This window comes from Pleurodeles waltl, chromosome 10 (genome assembly GCF_031143425.1).
Source record: "Pleurodeles waltl isolate 20211129_DDA chromosome 10, aPleWal1.hap1.20221129, whole genome shotgun sequence".
NCBI lineage: Eukaryota > Metazoa > Chordata > Amphibia > Caudata > Salamandridae > Pleurodeles > Pleurodeles waltl.
In genome coordinates this window covers 765,947,694-765,961,932 of record NC_090449.1, presented here as the reverse complement: position 1 = coordinate 765,961,932, position 14,239 = coordinate 765,947,694, and the positions used below count along the sequence as shown (strand labels likewise).

Sequence of the window (14,239 nt, the reverse complement as noted above, 5' to 3'; positions counted from 1 at the left end):
GTAGGGTCTACTTCTACAATTTTATAATTTTTCCGATCCTGCAAGAGGCGTCTGCACTACTTCCTGCATTCTGTTACTGTTTGTAGTACTATTCCTCACCCTTTCTGAGCCAGTTTTATGATGATGTATGTGTTTGATTTCAGTTCTTCTAAGGATTTTCTTTCTTCTGTCATATTTTGAAAAACGCTAATGCTGGTTTAATCAAGGGCGTCAACCTTATTAAAAACTTCAAAGGGGATGGCTGTTATGGGAGAGAAAAAAAGGGAATTCTTCATGAGGCCCATGTCTCCTTTGCCTCCTAAGTCTGGTGCTCGTTCAAAAAATGCGTTTAGTTGTAACTTCCTGAAAGATTTCTGCCAATTCACAATGAACGTTTCAGAATTTTGTTTTGACAATGAAAAGTATACTGTTTTGTGAAGGGTCGTGCCAATCTTCTCTGCTCCACCAGTACGGTCTCAGATACTTGCATGTTAGCAATCTTGTTTGTATGATGTCCTTTTGCTCTAATTTGCACTCTCCCGTGTTTTTAATACATTCCATAAAGCAAAGCCAATTCTCTGGACTTCCTTCTCAACCTAACGTTTTTTAACCGAACTTCACTTACAGCAATGAAAGGCTTATGCTTGGGAACATAAACTTATCATACACGAACTACCGAAGATAATGGGGTGGGTTTGATGTAGATTTTTAAATACCTTACAGGCAAAGCTCTTCCTGATTAGCTCTAGGGAATGGAAACCGGGCCACGGGGATATTGAAATGGAATCCAGAAACATTTGAGTAGAAGTCGGAATCAAGAACACTGAAAGTAAGACATGGGAATGGCCTACTAATGCACATCTTCAGCATCGGAGGATAGAATAAAGGAAATCAGTCTGTTTAGAAGAACGATTCGTTCAAGTGATTGGAAGTCATTTTTTAATAACAAAAACAAAATAAGACATTTTTCAAATAAACAGCCACACATTTGTGAGAAATAGGCACTGCAACATCATTGTGTGGCTCTGTTAGTGGCACACAAACCCCGAATCCCTGTCTGCACAAGTGGTGGGATGGAGGGGCCTGAGAGGATCAAAATTTATAAACCAACATTTCTCAGCTGGCCATCCCTGTGTGCTTGGAGTATGCTCTAGAAAGTATTGGGTCTCATAAATCACTTGGTTAGGGGCCCATTAATGTCAGGCAGCTTCTATCACTTTGTATCAATCTACAGCAATAGTAATAATATTGACATGTTTCAGCCTGTAAAGCCGCAAACATGTCAGTGCTACGAATTGCGCGTGATTCTGTACTCTACTGCTCTCGAGTTACAAGAGCAGTAGAGAGCATAGGGCTTTCAGTGCTGGAAAGGGGCGTTTCTATTCCCCGGAAAAAAATGCACATCGCTCAGCAGCCGTTCACCATCTCTGTGCTAAGGCAGATTGACATAGGGTAAAGAGATACTCCTACCCGGGCACGTTTTGAGCAAGCACATATTTATTTGACACATTTGTGGCTGTATATAACCTCTTCTTTCTGAATCCCCCCTTTATTTCATGTCTGAATACATAACCCTACACTCTCTCTCACTTAGAAGTCCATAAACAATTGACTGTCAACTCTATTCAATCTTTTAGAAACCATTCCAAATAGTACTGAAAGGTATATTCATTTACTTTGTTTTAGCTGTGGAAAATTCAGAGCAGCTTTAACCTCTTGTTCTATTTTTTCCAATGCCTGAAGGAGAGTGTGCAGTCACGCTGTCTCCACTAATCTATTCTATTTGTGGCCTGCATTTTATTAATCCCTTGTTTCACAGCTCACGGGCTGAGACTGCAAATGCTGAACAACGCGTAGTTCAATGTACAACTGTCGACAAAAATGAAAACCAAGGCGCGCCCTTCAGATTTAATCTGAACAGAGAGCGAAGCAGGAGCTAGCAGACTGCGCAGCTCATCCCTTTCCCTTTGAATATTTATGGACCAGGGTAAACGGGTGCAAGTAATATTTGTAATAATAGTGTGCAGTGATGAGGTGTTTAGCTCGCTCGGATTAGCTGGCGGTTTAGATTTTTCACTGCTTGTGCACAACATCCTGGATGAACTTTGCACTGAAATTCTAAACGCGCTACATGATAGTGGCTGCTAGGCATTTTGCCTGGATCGCTGGGAGCCACGGGGTGACCGTTTTACCTCTCCTTGAGAGCATCACATCACATCATGCCATATCACATCACATCTTCATCTCTGCATCTTTTAGTATCCGCAGAGAAGTGCCCGACAAGAACGGTCAGCAGCAGAACAGGCTGCTTAAGAAGCGCTTCTCCCATAGAGAAATTGGAGAAATTGGAGAAAGGGGCAAACCAAGCACAAATTAATGTGGAAATCTAGAATCATATTGTTTCAGTGTTCTTTCTGACATCACCAAAAATATGCATACTAAAAAGAAAGAGACAAATCTGATCGGTGATGAAAATTAGAGAAATTCGACAAGTTCTGATTCAATCTTCCATGAGCTTATTTTGCATAAATCAAACATTCCAAGAAGATTCTCTAATTTTGTTTGTGGGGTAAGTGTGAATACCAGCCAGGAAAAAGTTGTAATCTTCCTCTATTTTAGAAAGCTTCAGCATGCATGCATAGCGTTTGTGTGAGGTTGTGTTTGTAATGTACACACAGCATATGTAAATTACACCGTGATGCGTGTCACAATGGTGTATTGCACTCAGCTGCATTTATATAGTGCATTATATCACTGATAATATACTGATAGAGCGGTCCGTACTAGTATTTTACCGGTACTTTGGACGCTCTTTAGGCCGATGAATTTTTTTAACTAAGTGGGACTCTCTGTACCCTATATCGATCAATTGCATCAAATCAATAATCAATAACGAACATAAGCAATACCTTGATCAACATAACACTTAACAATTAATTCAGAATACATTTTCGGCGAACCCTGACCTTTCAGTCAGGAATAACCACACCAGTTTATTCAAAGTTAGTGAATTTATTTCCCTATATTAACAAAGCTAGCACAATATAGATGTGTCTCAACACCAAATGATAAACATAAATGAACATTAACAGCTGTCCATAACGTCGAAACAAGTGCAATCTATGTAGCATTTGAATCACAAGGCATTCGATAATAGCAATGCAAATCACTAATACGATAATCTGTAATGAACTAATTGCATACATTTAGTCAGCATAACAAGATCTCAAATTGCGTGCGACATAAGGAATCCTTGTCTAACCTCAAATTAGCATCGGCATGTGGGACTTCATGCAAAAACAATTTAGCAACATTAATTTAGAAAAACTCCTAACTAGGGCTCTTATCAAAATCAGCAGTTGGTTACCTAAAAGAAACACAATGCAATTTTACAATTTCCTTTCATATTTACCAATTACGATCAGCATTCAAGGAAGTCTTCGTCTCACAGGTACCGTTTCTCGATCAGCATGGGTACCGTTTCGATCAGCATAGGACGGGGCAAAGGGGCAGGGGTGGACGGGGCAATTGCCTCACGGCGGCAAGGTAGAACTACTACTTCATGCAAAGGGACAAATCAAAGTTAAAGTCTCTAGGGCAAGAATCATTTAAAGTCTCTTTCTCTCGATTAGAGAAAGCATCAAAGTCTCTCAAAATGGCGTCGCAGCAAAGTGGGCCATAATAGCTACGAAGTCTGCAAAATGGCGGGTATCGAGCTGGTAATGGCTGTAATGATCTAATTTCTTCTCGTGCACCTGGTTTTTATAGACAACAGTTTGAATCCAGTAGGGTCTTCCATTGGAGGGTTCATAGGTTAGCTTCAAATTGTCCAATCAAAAACGACAGTTCTCAAGCTTTTACTTAAGCATACATTATCCTTGGAGATGGGTACGCAAGTTGCAACATTTTATGCCAATTAACTCACTTTCAGAGCTTCCATTGTCCGCACCTGCAGATCGACCTTGGAGTAAAGAGAAAATATGCCAGGCTGGCACGAAACCTTAAGATAAGCATGTGAACGATCTCAGTGGAAAAGTACAGCTTCAAGCAAAAATACACGTTTATTAGCACATTGGAAAAATACGAGCATCTAAACCGTGAGACCGGGCAACTAGGCCGAAGCCTCCACTAAAGTAATGCTAAGCTAAAACATTTCAAACAAGCAAATCGTAGCACACGTTTATGATTATGTCGGATTAGTGCAATTCTAGTACACCACGTTATATAAAGCACGCGTATAAATGTTGGCAAACTACTCTGAGGGCACATTTTGTCCCCGTACAATCTTTATTAGTTCGGTTAAAGTCACACATGATTATTTCACACTACGTTTACGCTCTAATAAATGTAAAACCTTCATTTTCTGCTTCATCAATACTAAAGTGCATTGTCAGACGGATGACAAGCTACACTGTAAGGTGGACTTGTGCGGAGGAACGTTGCTCTGTGGGCTGGATTGTTAGGACGTGCTGATGATCAGAAAGGTGCTCCCAATTAAGAATTCCATAACTGTGCTTCCTGCATTGGACAGAGGTCATGCTAACCTGTGAGTGTCTTTCAAGATTGCTAGAGCGAAAGATGGTTCCTATTCATATGCAAGTCACTCTGCATTGTCAATGTGAAATGCATCCTGCCTTAAAGGAGGAGTTTCAGGCCAAACGTTGCAAGTGAAGAGTGGAAGGATGGTGTGATGTGGTTGCACAGGTGGTGTACTACACAGCTAACATGGACTAAATATCATGTTACGAAAATATTGTGGCCAAAATATGTACCTTGACTATAAATATGTTCATGGTATGTAGATGTAGTGTTAAGTATATTAACTCCATTCTTCCCTATAAATACTTACCTTAACAATATTTTGGTTCTTGATATTTAGGCCACAATGTTTTTGTATAGCTATATTTTTGTCATATGTCCTATGGTACAACCCATACAGACATAAGGTAGGGATGTATTACTGCTGGATTTTCATTTCAAGTCATCATACTAGGAATAAATGATCTCCTAAGTATTGTCCATTAGCATAGTCTAAGTGATAAAGGACGTGAGATAGTATCATGTAGCTTTGGTGGGGGAAATACAGACATGGACAGATGAATCAAGGAGTTCTCGTGTTAAGGAAATCAGTTCTTGTGATTTTAATTATCTGGGGAATATTTCAAAGGAAAGAATCCTTGATCACCACTGGCTCACTTACTTCCATCGATGATGTGAGTAGGAAGGCACCCTTTTCTCTAGAGTTTCTGGAGTAATTTTTCACTTCAGTCAATCAATCAGAATTTATAAAGCATGGCTAATCACCCGATAGAGTATCCAGGAGCTTGCAGGTCTTGGAGGCTTATTCGAACAGCAAGGTCTTGAGGGCCATGTGGAATTCTGGAAGTGAGGTGATAGTCCGGAGGTTCCAGGTTGCTGCGGTGTGAGAGAAGGAACATCCTCCACTTCTGCTTCGGCAGATGCAGAGAGTATCCAGCTCATCCCAGGCCGTTCCACTGTGGGAGCATTGGGGCAGACCATGTTGTGTTTGCTTTATAGGTCAGCTACAAAGTTGACCATGATGTATGTCTTCTCTTCAGTGAAGCTCCCATTTGTTTTGAGTAGGGTGGTCTGCATTTTTCAGATATAGACAGATCAGCGTACAGCACAAGTGGCCAAGGCCAAAAGAGTTGGATGCATTTATATGCTTCTGATTGTGACTGCTTCTACTTTGTGTGAATGTGGTCGGGTGTGACTGTTTACCTATTTTCCCCATTCAGAAAGACATGGAGCTTAGAGGTATGCTGCATATTATTATCCCTAGTCCTGCAGTGTGGATAACTGTAGGTATTCTGGCCGCGCTGATAAGCAAAACATATGTACTAGTAAGGAAGAATAGAAAGAAAGCCCTATAAAAGAAGATGACATTAACAAATCCTCAATAAAGTATCTTAGGGTCTTACAACAACTTGTATGAATAGCTTGACCATCATATTATGGACTTGTTTAAACCTCCTGAGCAGTCTTGTTGAGATCCCTATGTAATGAATGTTTCCAGAGACTCATCTGGAGAGGACACAAGATCCCAGTGCAAGAGTCTCTAAGTGCCAAGAATGGGAGGTATAATTGCCTTACATTCTTATATGATGGGAAGAAGAGGAGGCCATAGAGACCATCTATGCCCCCAGAGGTAGCTCTTTTTTAAAATTCAAACTAAGGTGTTTGATCTTGGGGAAAGGAAAATGAGAAGTTCTACCCTGTTGGAACAAAAAGCATGGTTACACTAGTTGATTTGCACTTTTGTTGGTATTGAGCTTTAACTGATTGCTACTCATCCAGGAGTAAATGGCAGGCAAGTAGAACTGGAGAGTGTGCTGATGCTTCGATAGCGGGTGATTGAAGTGCAGAACAAGGTAGGTGTCTTTCACATAGGAGATTGATTCCCACATGGAAAAATTCTCTAATGTCATCCAGTTAGAGATCTGTTATAATATGTTTCTGAGATTGGCTTTGGGACTCCTCCAATGCTTTGAGGCTTGCAGGCAGCATAGAAGAGTTGCTTTGTGGCTCAAGGTGTCTGTGAATGAAATACAGTCAGCTTGTCCCTACAGCTGAACATACGTCAGATGGCCTGGCATAGGCATTGTGGAGAAAACAATGTCATAGATCCTAAGGTGAGTGATGGCAGTGTTTGCTTTGAAAGTAGAATGTTGCAACTTATTTTGCCCACAGTATTAAAGTAGCCAGAATAGGACTTTAGCTAGAAGCAGGAAGACATAGTACTAGGAAGTGAAGTAATTACTGTCTGTATCCTAGATATGACAAGTGGTGGGTGATTGCACAGATCAATATTGAATATTTGAAACTCAGAGTTTAAATCGGGCAAATCAAGAATTTTCAATTGTTTGTATACTGTTTAAGTAGATCTCTTTGCAATGATTTCCACATTAAGCATCCACCTTGTGTTTCACCATCCTGTGTCTCTTTAGCTTTGCAGTGGAGGATCTGTGTCTGATCTAGCAAAAGGACTTCTGAAGAGAGGTGAACGAATGAATGAAGGAATAATTTCCTACATTTTACATGAAGCTCTGATGGTAAGATGATATAAAAATAACACCATAAACTACAGAATATTTATAATGTTTGTGTTAAATACAGCAGAAAAGAAATGATGAAGAAATTTCACACTATATTCAATTAGTTGAACAACCTTGTTCTGCTGACAGAGCCACCGTTCCAATATTCAAAAATTTAAATGAAAACATCATTAACAGTAGAACAAATTAAATCTGCTAGATAAAAGCTGCTGGGAAATATAATAGAAAACACAGGGTGCATATTTGAGGGTATTAAAAGTGTTTTATTATTCTGAAAAAATAGCACATACTTTTAATTTTGACAAAAAACACCTGATACACACTAAACAATCTATGTTCAGTTTTGCGCAAATTCAGATGTGTTTATTCATTCTTAATAACAAACTCATTGCACTTCATTACACACTATTTTTCCATTACAAAATAGTCACAATTTTATGTAAAACATTGAAACTAAGTCTCTGCCAATGAAAAGAACTTGACAAATTGTAGATTCAAAATGGCATCATTAAGATTAAACAAATAAATACATGTGCAACAAGTCCGACGTGCGAATGTTCATCATAGCACGGGGTTGTTTTAACAAATCTTTTCTCTCTTTAATGCTATATTACACAAAATTTATGCATTATAGCTTATAGCCTGCAGCTTAGGGCTATACCAGTTGTTAAAAGCCCTAAACCTGAGTTATAAGACCAAGCCACAGGCAAGAGTGTATACCCAGGGTGAGTGCTTTTACCAACTGGTGTACCCCAAGACAGAAGGGCTATGAGGCTATTGGAACGTTTCACCCACTAAGCGTATATTGTTCTAAATTAAAAGGGAGAAACAGAATGACAAACATTGGAATGTTGGAGCAGAAGGCCTACACTAGCCTTTATAAGCCCAGAGCCACTCTATTGTCTTCAGTAGAGTTCTCAACAATCCAATGTTCTAATATGGGATATAGTAAATTGTCAGGAGACTGCCAAAGCAATATGCCGTATGTTTTTGGTTCATACATTTTGAGTGCCATGTCAAAGTAAAATTGCCTGTGCAAAGAAGTATAATTGTTTAGAATCATCCAAGCATGTGTCAGTTTTGCCAGGACATTTTTGTCCTGGTTATAAGATAATTTCTGCATGCTTATGTTGAGAAGTGTTTTAAAATCTCTTAAAGTGATTGTCGAATTCCAAAGTTCACTTATTTGTAGATTAGTTAGTAAGTCCTCCAAATCCAATTTAGCAGAAGATTTGACACCACTACCGTTGATATCAGTCCAGAGAAGCTGATTTAGTGATTGATCTCTTGTTATGAGCCTGTGAAAGCATTTTTTTTTTTTTTTTAAAAGCCCTTGCTTTGGGATAACATCTATTATAATTATTCCAAATTTAATTAGACTTGCACTGGGTGTGCGGATCTCAGAAGGCCCTATTGTTGTTAACAAGTATTATGTAATGATTTTGTCCAGTGTTAAATATTCTCTTCTGCCCAGCGCTTTGCAGCCATAGCTGATAGTAGGCAGCAACATGACCTTGATAACTTTCAACATGGGTCAAAATGTGGGGTTTTGCAAAAAGTGGTGAAAACTGGCATTAAGCCACTGGCTTTAGTGGAATTAGAAAACCTTTGTAGAAGAAATTATCCTGTACAATCAATCACTCTCAAATATTTGTATTTTGAGTCCTCCTGAACTTGGCCATCTTATAAATACCATGTTGCCTTTTTTATCTTTTTATCTGTGACCATTATTTTGGTTTTGCTGAGATTAATGTATAATTTATTGTAAATGGTACAGGTATGAAACCTGTCAAAAAGCCACTGCAGACCTATTTGGGTTTTATTTGCAAGCACTACATCATCCTCATTTAGCAGATTCAATATTAGTTGTCCGCTGAGCTTTGGGGGATGCACATTTATTGACTCTAATTCAACTGAGAGGTCAGCTATATATAAAGTATATAGTTGCAGTACAAGCACTCAACCCTGCTTCAGTCCGACGGTTGTAGAGGCCTTCTGTGAGACATGGATTCTAACACAGATCTTGACTCGCGTCCAGATGTTATTGTACAATAGTTGCATGACCCTAAGCAACCTGACTGGTATTCCTCAAAGAGACACTTTTCCCATGACTTATTGAAGTAATCATTCAGTGCAGGCTGAAGAAAATAAGGTAATGTATTTCTTTTCAATGTAAGAACACCCTGAGCTGCTGTCACACTGAAACACAGCTGTCCGCTTGTTTCCAGCTGCCAATTTCAAATCTGCATTCTATTTGGAACATTATCTTCACATTGTTTCGAGACAGTGTGACTAGGAATACTACATGGGTCTTTTCCTTCACTAACTATATATATATATCTATAATAAACTAATCCAGAAATAAAGCTAAAAGAAATACAAAAGCAAAACAGATTATGATAAAAACATGTCCTCATTTTTAAGCTTAGTAAAACGATAACACCCCACACCCCATGTAGCCTGATATCATAACCTGAGAACACCTATAAATGTAATAAAGTACAGCAGTATGACATTCGAGAAATAGCCAGTCATATGTGATCACTGGAATGGCATAACAAAAGATTATTCTGTTTATAGCAGACAAAACCAGATGCATCTGTCTCTGGCAGGTACCCTTCATTCCCTCAAACTCCTGTGTACAGGGTGAGAAACTCCCACCTTGTTTTCCACCTGACCAGAAGAGTTTCCTTGAAGACCCTGTAACCTGGTGTATAGGTTTTGTCGTTTAACTGGTTCTGGGGAGACCTGGACTATTTTGTTTAAATACCACCAGTGACGTCCACCAACATGCGCAGCATTACCATAAACATTATCAATCAGAACTGCATCAGAGAACTTATAACCCCCCCTTTCTGACATAAGAACATTGTTTATGCATACCTAATCCCCCACAACAGGCTGAACATGCACACTATACTTACAATCATAATATTCCTTCTGTTTATATTGTGCATCAGTGATATTCTTCCCTGCAATAGGGTCAATGTTTTCAACAGATACATACTGTTTTAGCCCCTTTAACATCCATGCAGGGTGAAACTGAGTATTGGGCTTCCTTCCCCTGAGCAACTCAAATGGTGAAACATTGGTGGATGATTGATGTGTAGTCCTATGAAACCACAACACACTTTGGACCGTAATATTTATATCACATCTCTTGTACAAGGCCCATCACACACATTCACACAGGACACAGTTAAACTGTTCAACCAGACCAAGAGAGCTCTTTAGGTCCACTATACTGCTCTTCTTTAATCATTCTTCTACGTCAGATGAGGTAAACTGAGCACCATTATCAGACACAAACATTTCTGGAAAGCCTTCTCTCAAGAAAACATCCTCAAAAGAATTCAAAGCCACTTTGGAATCTGATACCCCAACAAACCTTATTTCAGGCCAGTAATGTAATCCACTAAGACTATAGCATACCACAACTGAACAGGGAGGGAATTGATGGTCCTACCATGTCAATTCCTAGCTTTATCCAAGGCCCAGTGGGACACTCAATAGGGAATAATGGGCGGTGGAAGTTTTGAGAGTCTTACAACACAACTCTTAACCAAATGATTTAATTATTTGTCCATCTGCAGCCACCAAAATGCAGACCGAACTCCGCGTTTTGTGAACATAGCACCTAAATGTCCCTCGTGAGCACTTTCCAATATGCATTACCTGAGTCTTTCTGGAGGTACTAATTGACCCACACATACAATCAAACCATCTTCCAAAAATAACTCATCAGCCACTTATGTTTGAATACCTGACTCCAACTCTTTCTCATGCGGCCAGCCCTCCTTGGTATATGCAGCAACCAACTGTAACATTTCACCTTCGTTGGTGGCTGTCTTTTCTAAGAGGTGCATGTAGCAAGTCACCACAGCCTCAGCCTTTGCAAGATGCCCCCAAAGTTGGCTTCCAAGCACCCTGAATCAACCATTAAGACAAGTATGAATAACTGACTCAGCAAAAGCTTCCTCTGGACCTCGTGAGATCCTCCACAAATGTTCTTGGAATGTTGATGGCTTCCTTGATAAGTTTACAGATCAGGATACATTGAATAATTCACTTTCCTTTCAAATAATTATGCTGTAGGAAACATGGGCAGAAGCAGCTCCGATGATTCCAGGGTGCATCTGTTATTCTGTTCCTGCTTCACAAAGGGTTCATCATGGCCGTCCAAGTTGTGGCCTTGCAAACTATATCCACACCGCTATCCAGGGGTCTCATAAAAAACATTTGACAACTTGGAATAGCCTATCAACAGCGTTTCTCTCCCAGACGTGGGGCTCCAGAAGGCTCAATCTTACCGTCATTAACATTTACATTCTGCAGAAGAAGGAGTTTAAATTGGCAGCTACTGAACATCTGTCTAAGGAGGTTGTTGAGCTACAGTATGGCCCCTTCCCCTCTGAAATAATCCTCTCTGGGGAATCAATATGAATTTGCTGGGTGCAGTTCCTGATGATGAGGTCCTGGTGGCTCAGAACTCCTTCTGGCAGATCCCGGAGCAAGTTCAAAGCAGTTTTTAGAGCTAATAAACTTGGTACATCCCTTATTGCCCAACTGGAATTTATTAATCCGAGTGCCGTTTACGGAGGTTTTCCAACAGATTGTCCACTGTCTTTTTCCTTTTACAAAGGCAAAGCATGCACTAATTGACTTGGCAGTCCTCTTGTGCCACCTATTTCACCTAGTCTACAGTTTTCAGATCAGCGTGTGAAGTAAGAGCGACCACTTACTGCTAGAATTACTCTACACCCTGGCGATAAATCATCATGAGTCAACTGATGCTCTACAAAGTGTAACCCATACAATAAATGGAAAAGAAAACCTCAAATGGTCAGCAGGTACAATAGCTGACTTATCAGAGAAGGCACAATATATGTGAGTTTGCAACTCAACATAGCACTAGCTCTGTGCAAGCGGCCTGGGAGCAATTCATGAAAGAGCTTGTGAAATGCAGCTCACCTCAGGTAATCAAACCGAGGCACTATAGTGGACCCCCCCTGGGCTACTAAAAAGCTGGGAGACTAAGTCATTCAAATGGGGCCTGAATTGTGCCCTATGACAATACCAATGAAACCCTACTGATGTCATGCTTAGGAAGCACCTAGTCATGGCTAGGGCAGCACCCAGGAAACACCTGTGGAACTGAAAAGAGAAGCTGCAGCTAATCTATCGATCAAGCTCCTAAGTGACCTCAAGGGAAACAGACATGCAAGGTTTTGGAAGGTAGTGAACAGCTTAAACAACGTACCCCAATCAAGTGCCACAGTTAGCATCTCTGAAGAGTCCTGGTCTCAGTTTCTAATCCAACACCTTGTTTTTTTGTTGTTTTTTTCTAAAATCTTTTTATTGGTTTTTGATATGCAATAAAGAATTCGATATACAAAACATTTCCTCCCAGGGAGGGCATTTAGAGTCCATGATGGTGAATTACAGCAGTTGAAGGTGGTGTATCTAATCGTTAGATGTTCTAGTCATCATCCGGAGTGACAATCGCAACTGTCATGAAATCTTACACTGTACATTAATTTTCAGTTAAGGTAAGGCCAGTGACGAGTAATAGCATATAAAGCCTTTCGCCTGCTGCTATAGTGTATTCCACTCCCCAAGGGAATCATACCTCCCCCTATCTTTCCCAATTGCCGCTCGAGTGCCGGGTGAGTGCTGATTATCAGTAAATGTCTAGGAGACTGTAGCTCCTTGTGGGGTGACAGGTTATATGTTCCGTTCATGTATATGGGCAGTATGTCCCTGTCTGAGTGTATTATTGCTTCCTTGCAAAGTGTGAGGTGTTGTGGGGGTTGCGCTGCCAGGTCAGTAGTCGTTCAAAGCAGTCAGGCATCCAGTGCTTCCTCTCCGTGCTGTACCAATTCATTCACCAGAGTACTCCAAGCCCTGGCCCGTTCCATGGGGCCATGGCCCTTCTGCGCTTCCCTGTGCCTAATTGTCTCTTCGGCTTTAGCCCACTTAAGGACTTCCCTTCTCCATGTTTGTATGTGTGGTCCTGCTGCTGCTTTCCACGTCATTGCAATCTCTCTTTTGGCCAAAACTAGTGCTAAATCTTGGAACTGATTAGTTCTAATCCAACACCTTGGACGCTCAAGCCCTGTATCAACTCAAAATATGATCTTCACTGTTTGTAAGGCTAAGGAGAGTCACAACTCAGTAATAACCCTAAACACACCATTCATTCGAGCAGAGGTCATCGCATGGCACATATCTAGAAGCTGGAGGGACGGAGCTCTTGGACCCAACTGCATTCCAGCAGCCCTTTCTAAAGAGGACACAACACTTTGGTCCACCTGTCTGGAAATTCTATGAAAGCATAATATTATCCAACTCCATCCCTCGCTCTTGGACAGGCTCAATCCTCACTCCAATATGCAAAGGGGACACAGAGAATGATCCAGCCAGCTACTGGTTAATAGCCCTTTTGGATGTAGAGTCAGAATTATTTGCGGGTTCCCTCTTGGAGGAATTGGAAACCTGGACATATCTAAGAAGCTAATCCCATTTAACCAAACAGGGTTTTCAAAAGGTGTGGGTACATCAGCCAATCTACTGGCGATATCGCTATTGTTTGATTACAGTAGGACCACAAAGCACCTCTCCACTTGTCATTCATTGAATGTAAAGCTGCCTTCGATCAAGTAGCTAGGCAAGCTGTGGTCCAAATTATCCAGCTCGGGCATTCCTAGCCATCTTGTGAAAGCAATAATTCTTCTTCACACATGTACGTGGGTGAGGATCAAGCTTGGGAACAGTTTCTGTATCTCGAGAGAAATTCCAACTTATCAAGGTTTACAACAGGGCTGTGTGCTTGCCCCAACTCTCTTTCAATCTCTTTCTGTGTGATCTGCCATCCACCTTAGCACAAGTTAATTACCATGCACCAAAATTGGGGAACACCCTGTTGCTATGTCTGATGTATGCAGAGGACTTGAGCCTCCAGAGTCGAACGAAACTGGGCATTCAGCAGCTTTTGAACATGTCAGCTAAGTACTCCATTGCTAATGCATTGACCATCAATCTGAAAAAATTAAAGACCATGGCCTTCAGAAAGTCACCACAGCAGTCATACTCTTGGTCCTTGGGGCAGACAAAATGGAAGATGTGCAGGAATACAAGTACCTGGTCTCGACAGTAAGGGAACTTACAAACCAAATTTGGAGCAG

General features: G+C 40.6%; 1 protein-coding gene across 1 annotated transcript in view; it reads left to right on the top strand.

The window, feature by feature from the left end:
• Positions 1–14,239, top strand: part of MYO3A (myosin IIIA) — a 1,274,985-nt gene that overhangs the window by 110,692 nt on the left and 1,150,054 nt on the right. The window contains exon 3 of the mRNA XM_069211361.1: positions 6,948–7,052. Coding sequence (XP_069067462.1) covers positions 6,948–7,052 — 105 coding nt within the window. The remainder of the gene's footprint in view (positions 1–6,947; positions 7,053–14,239) is intronic.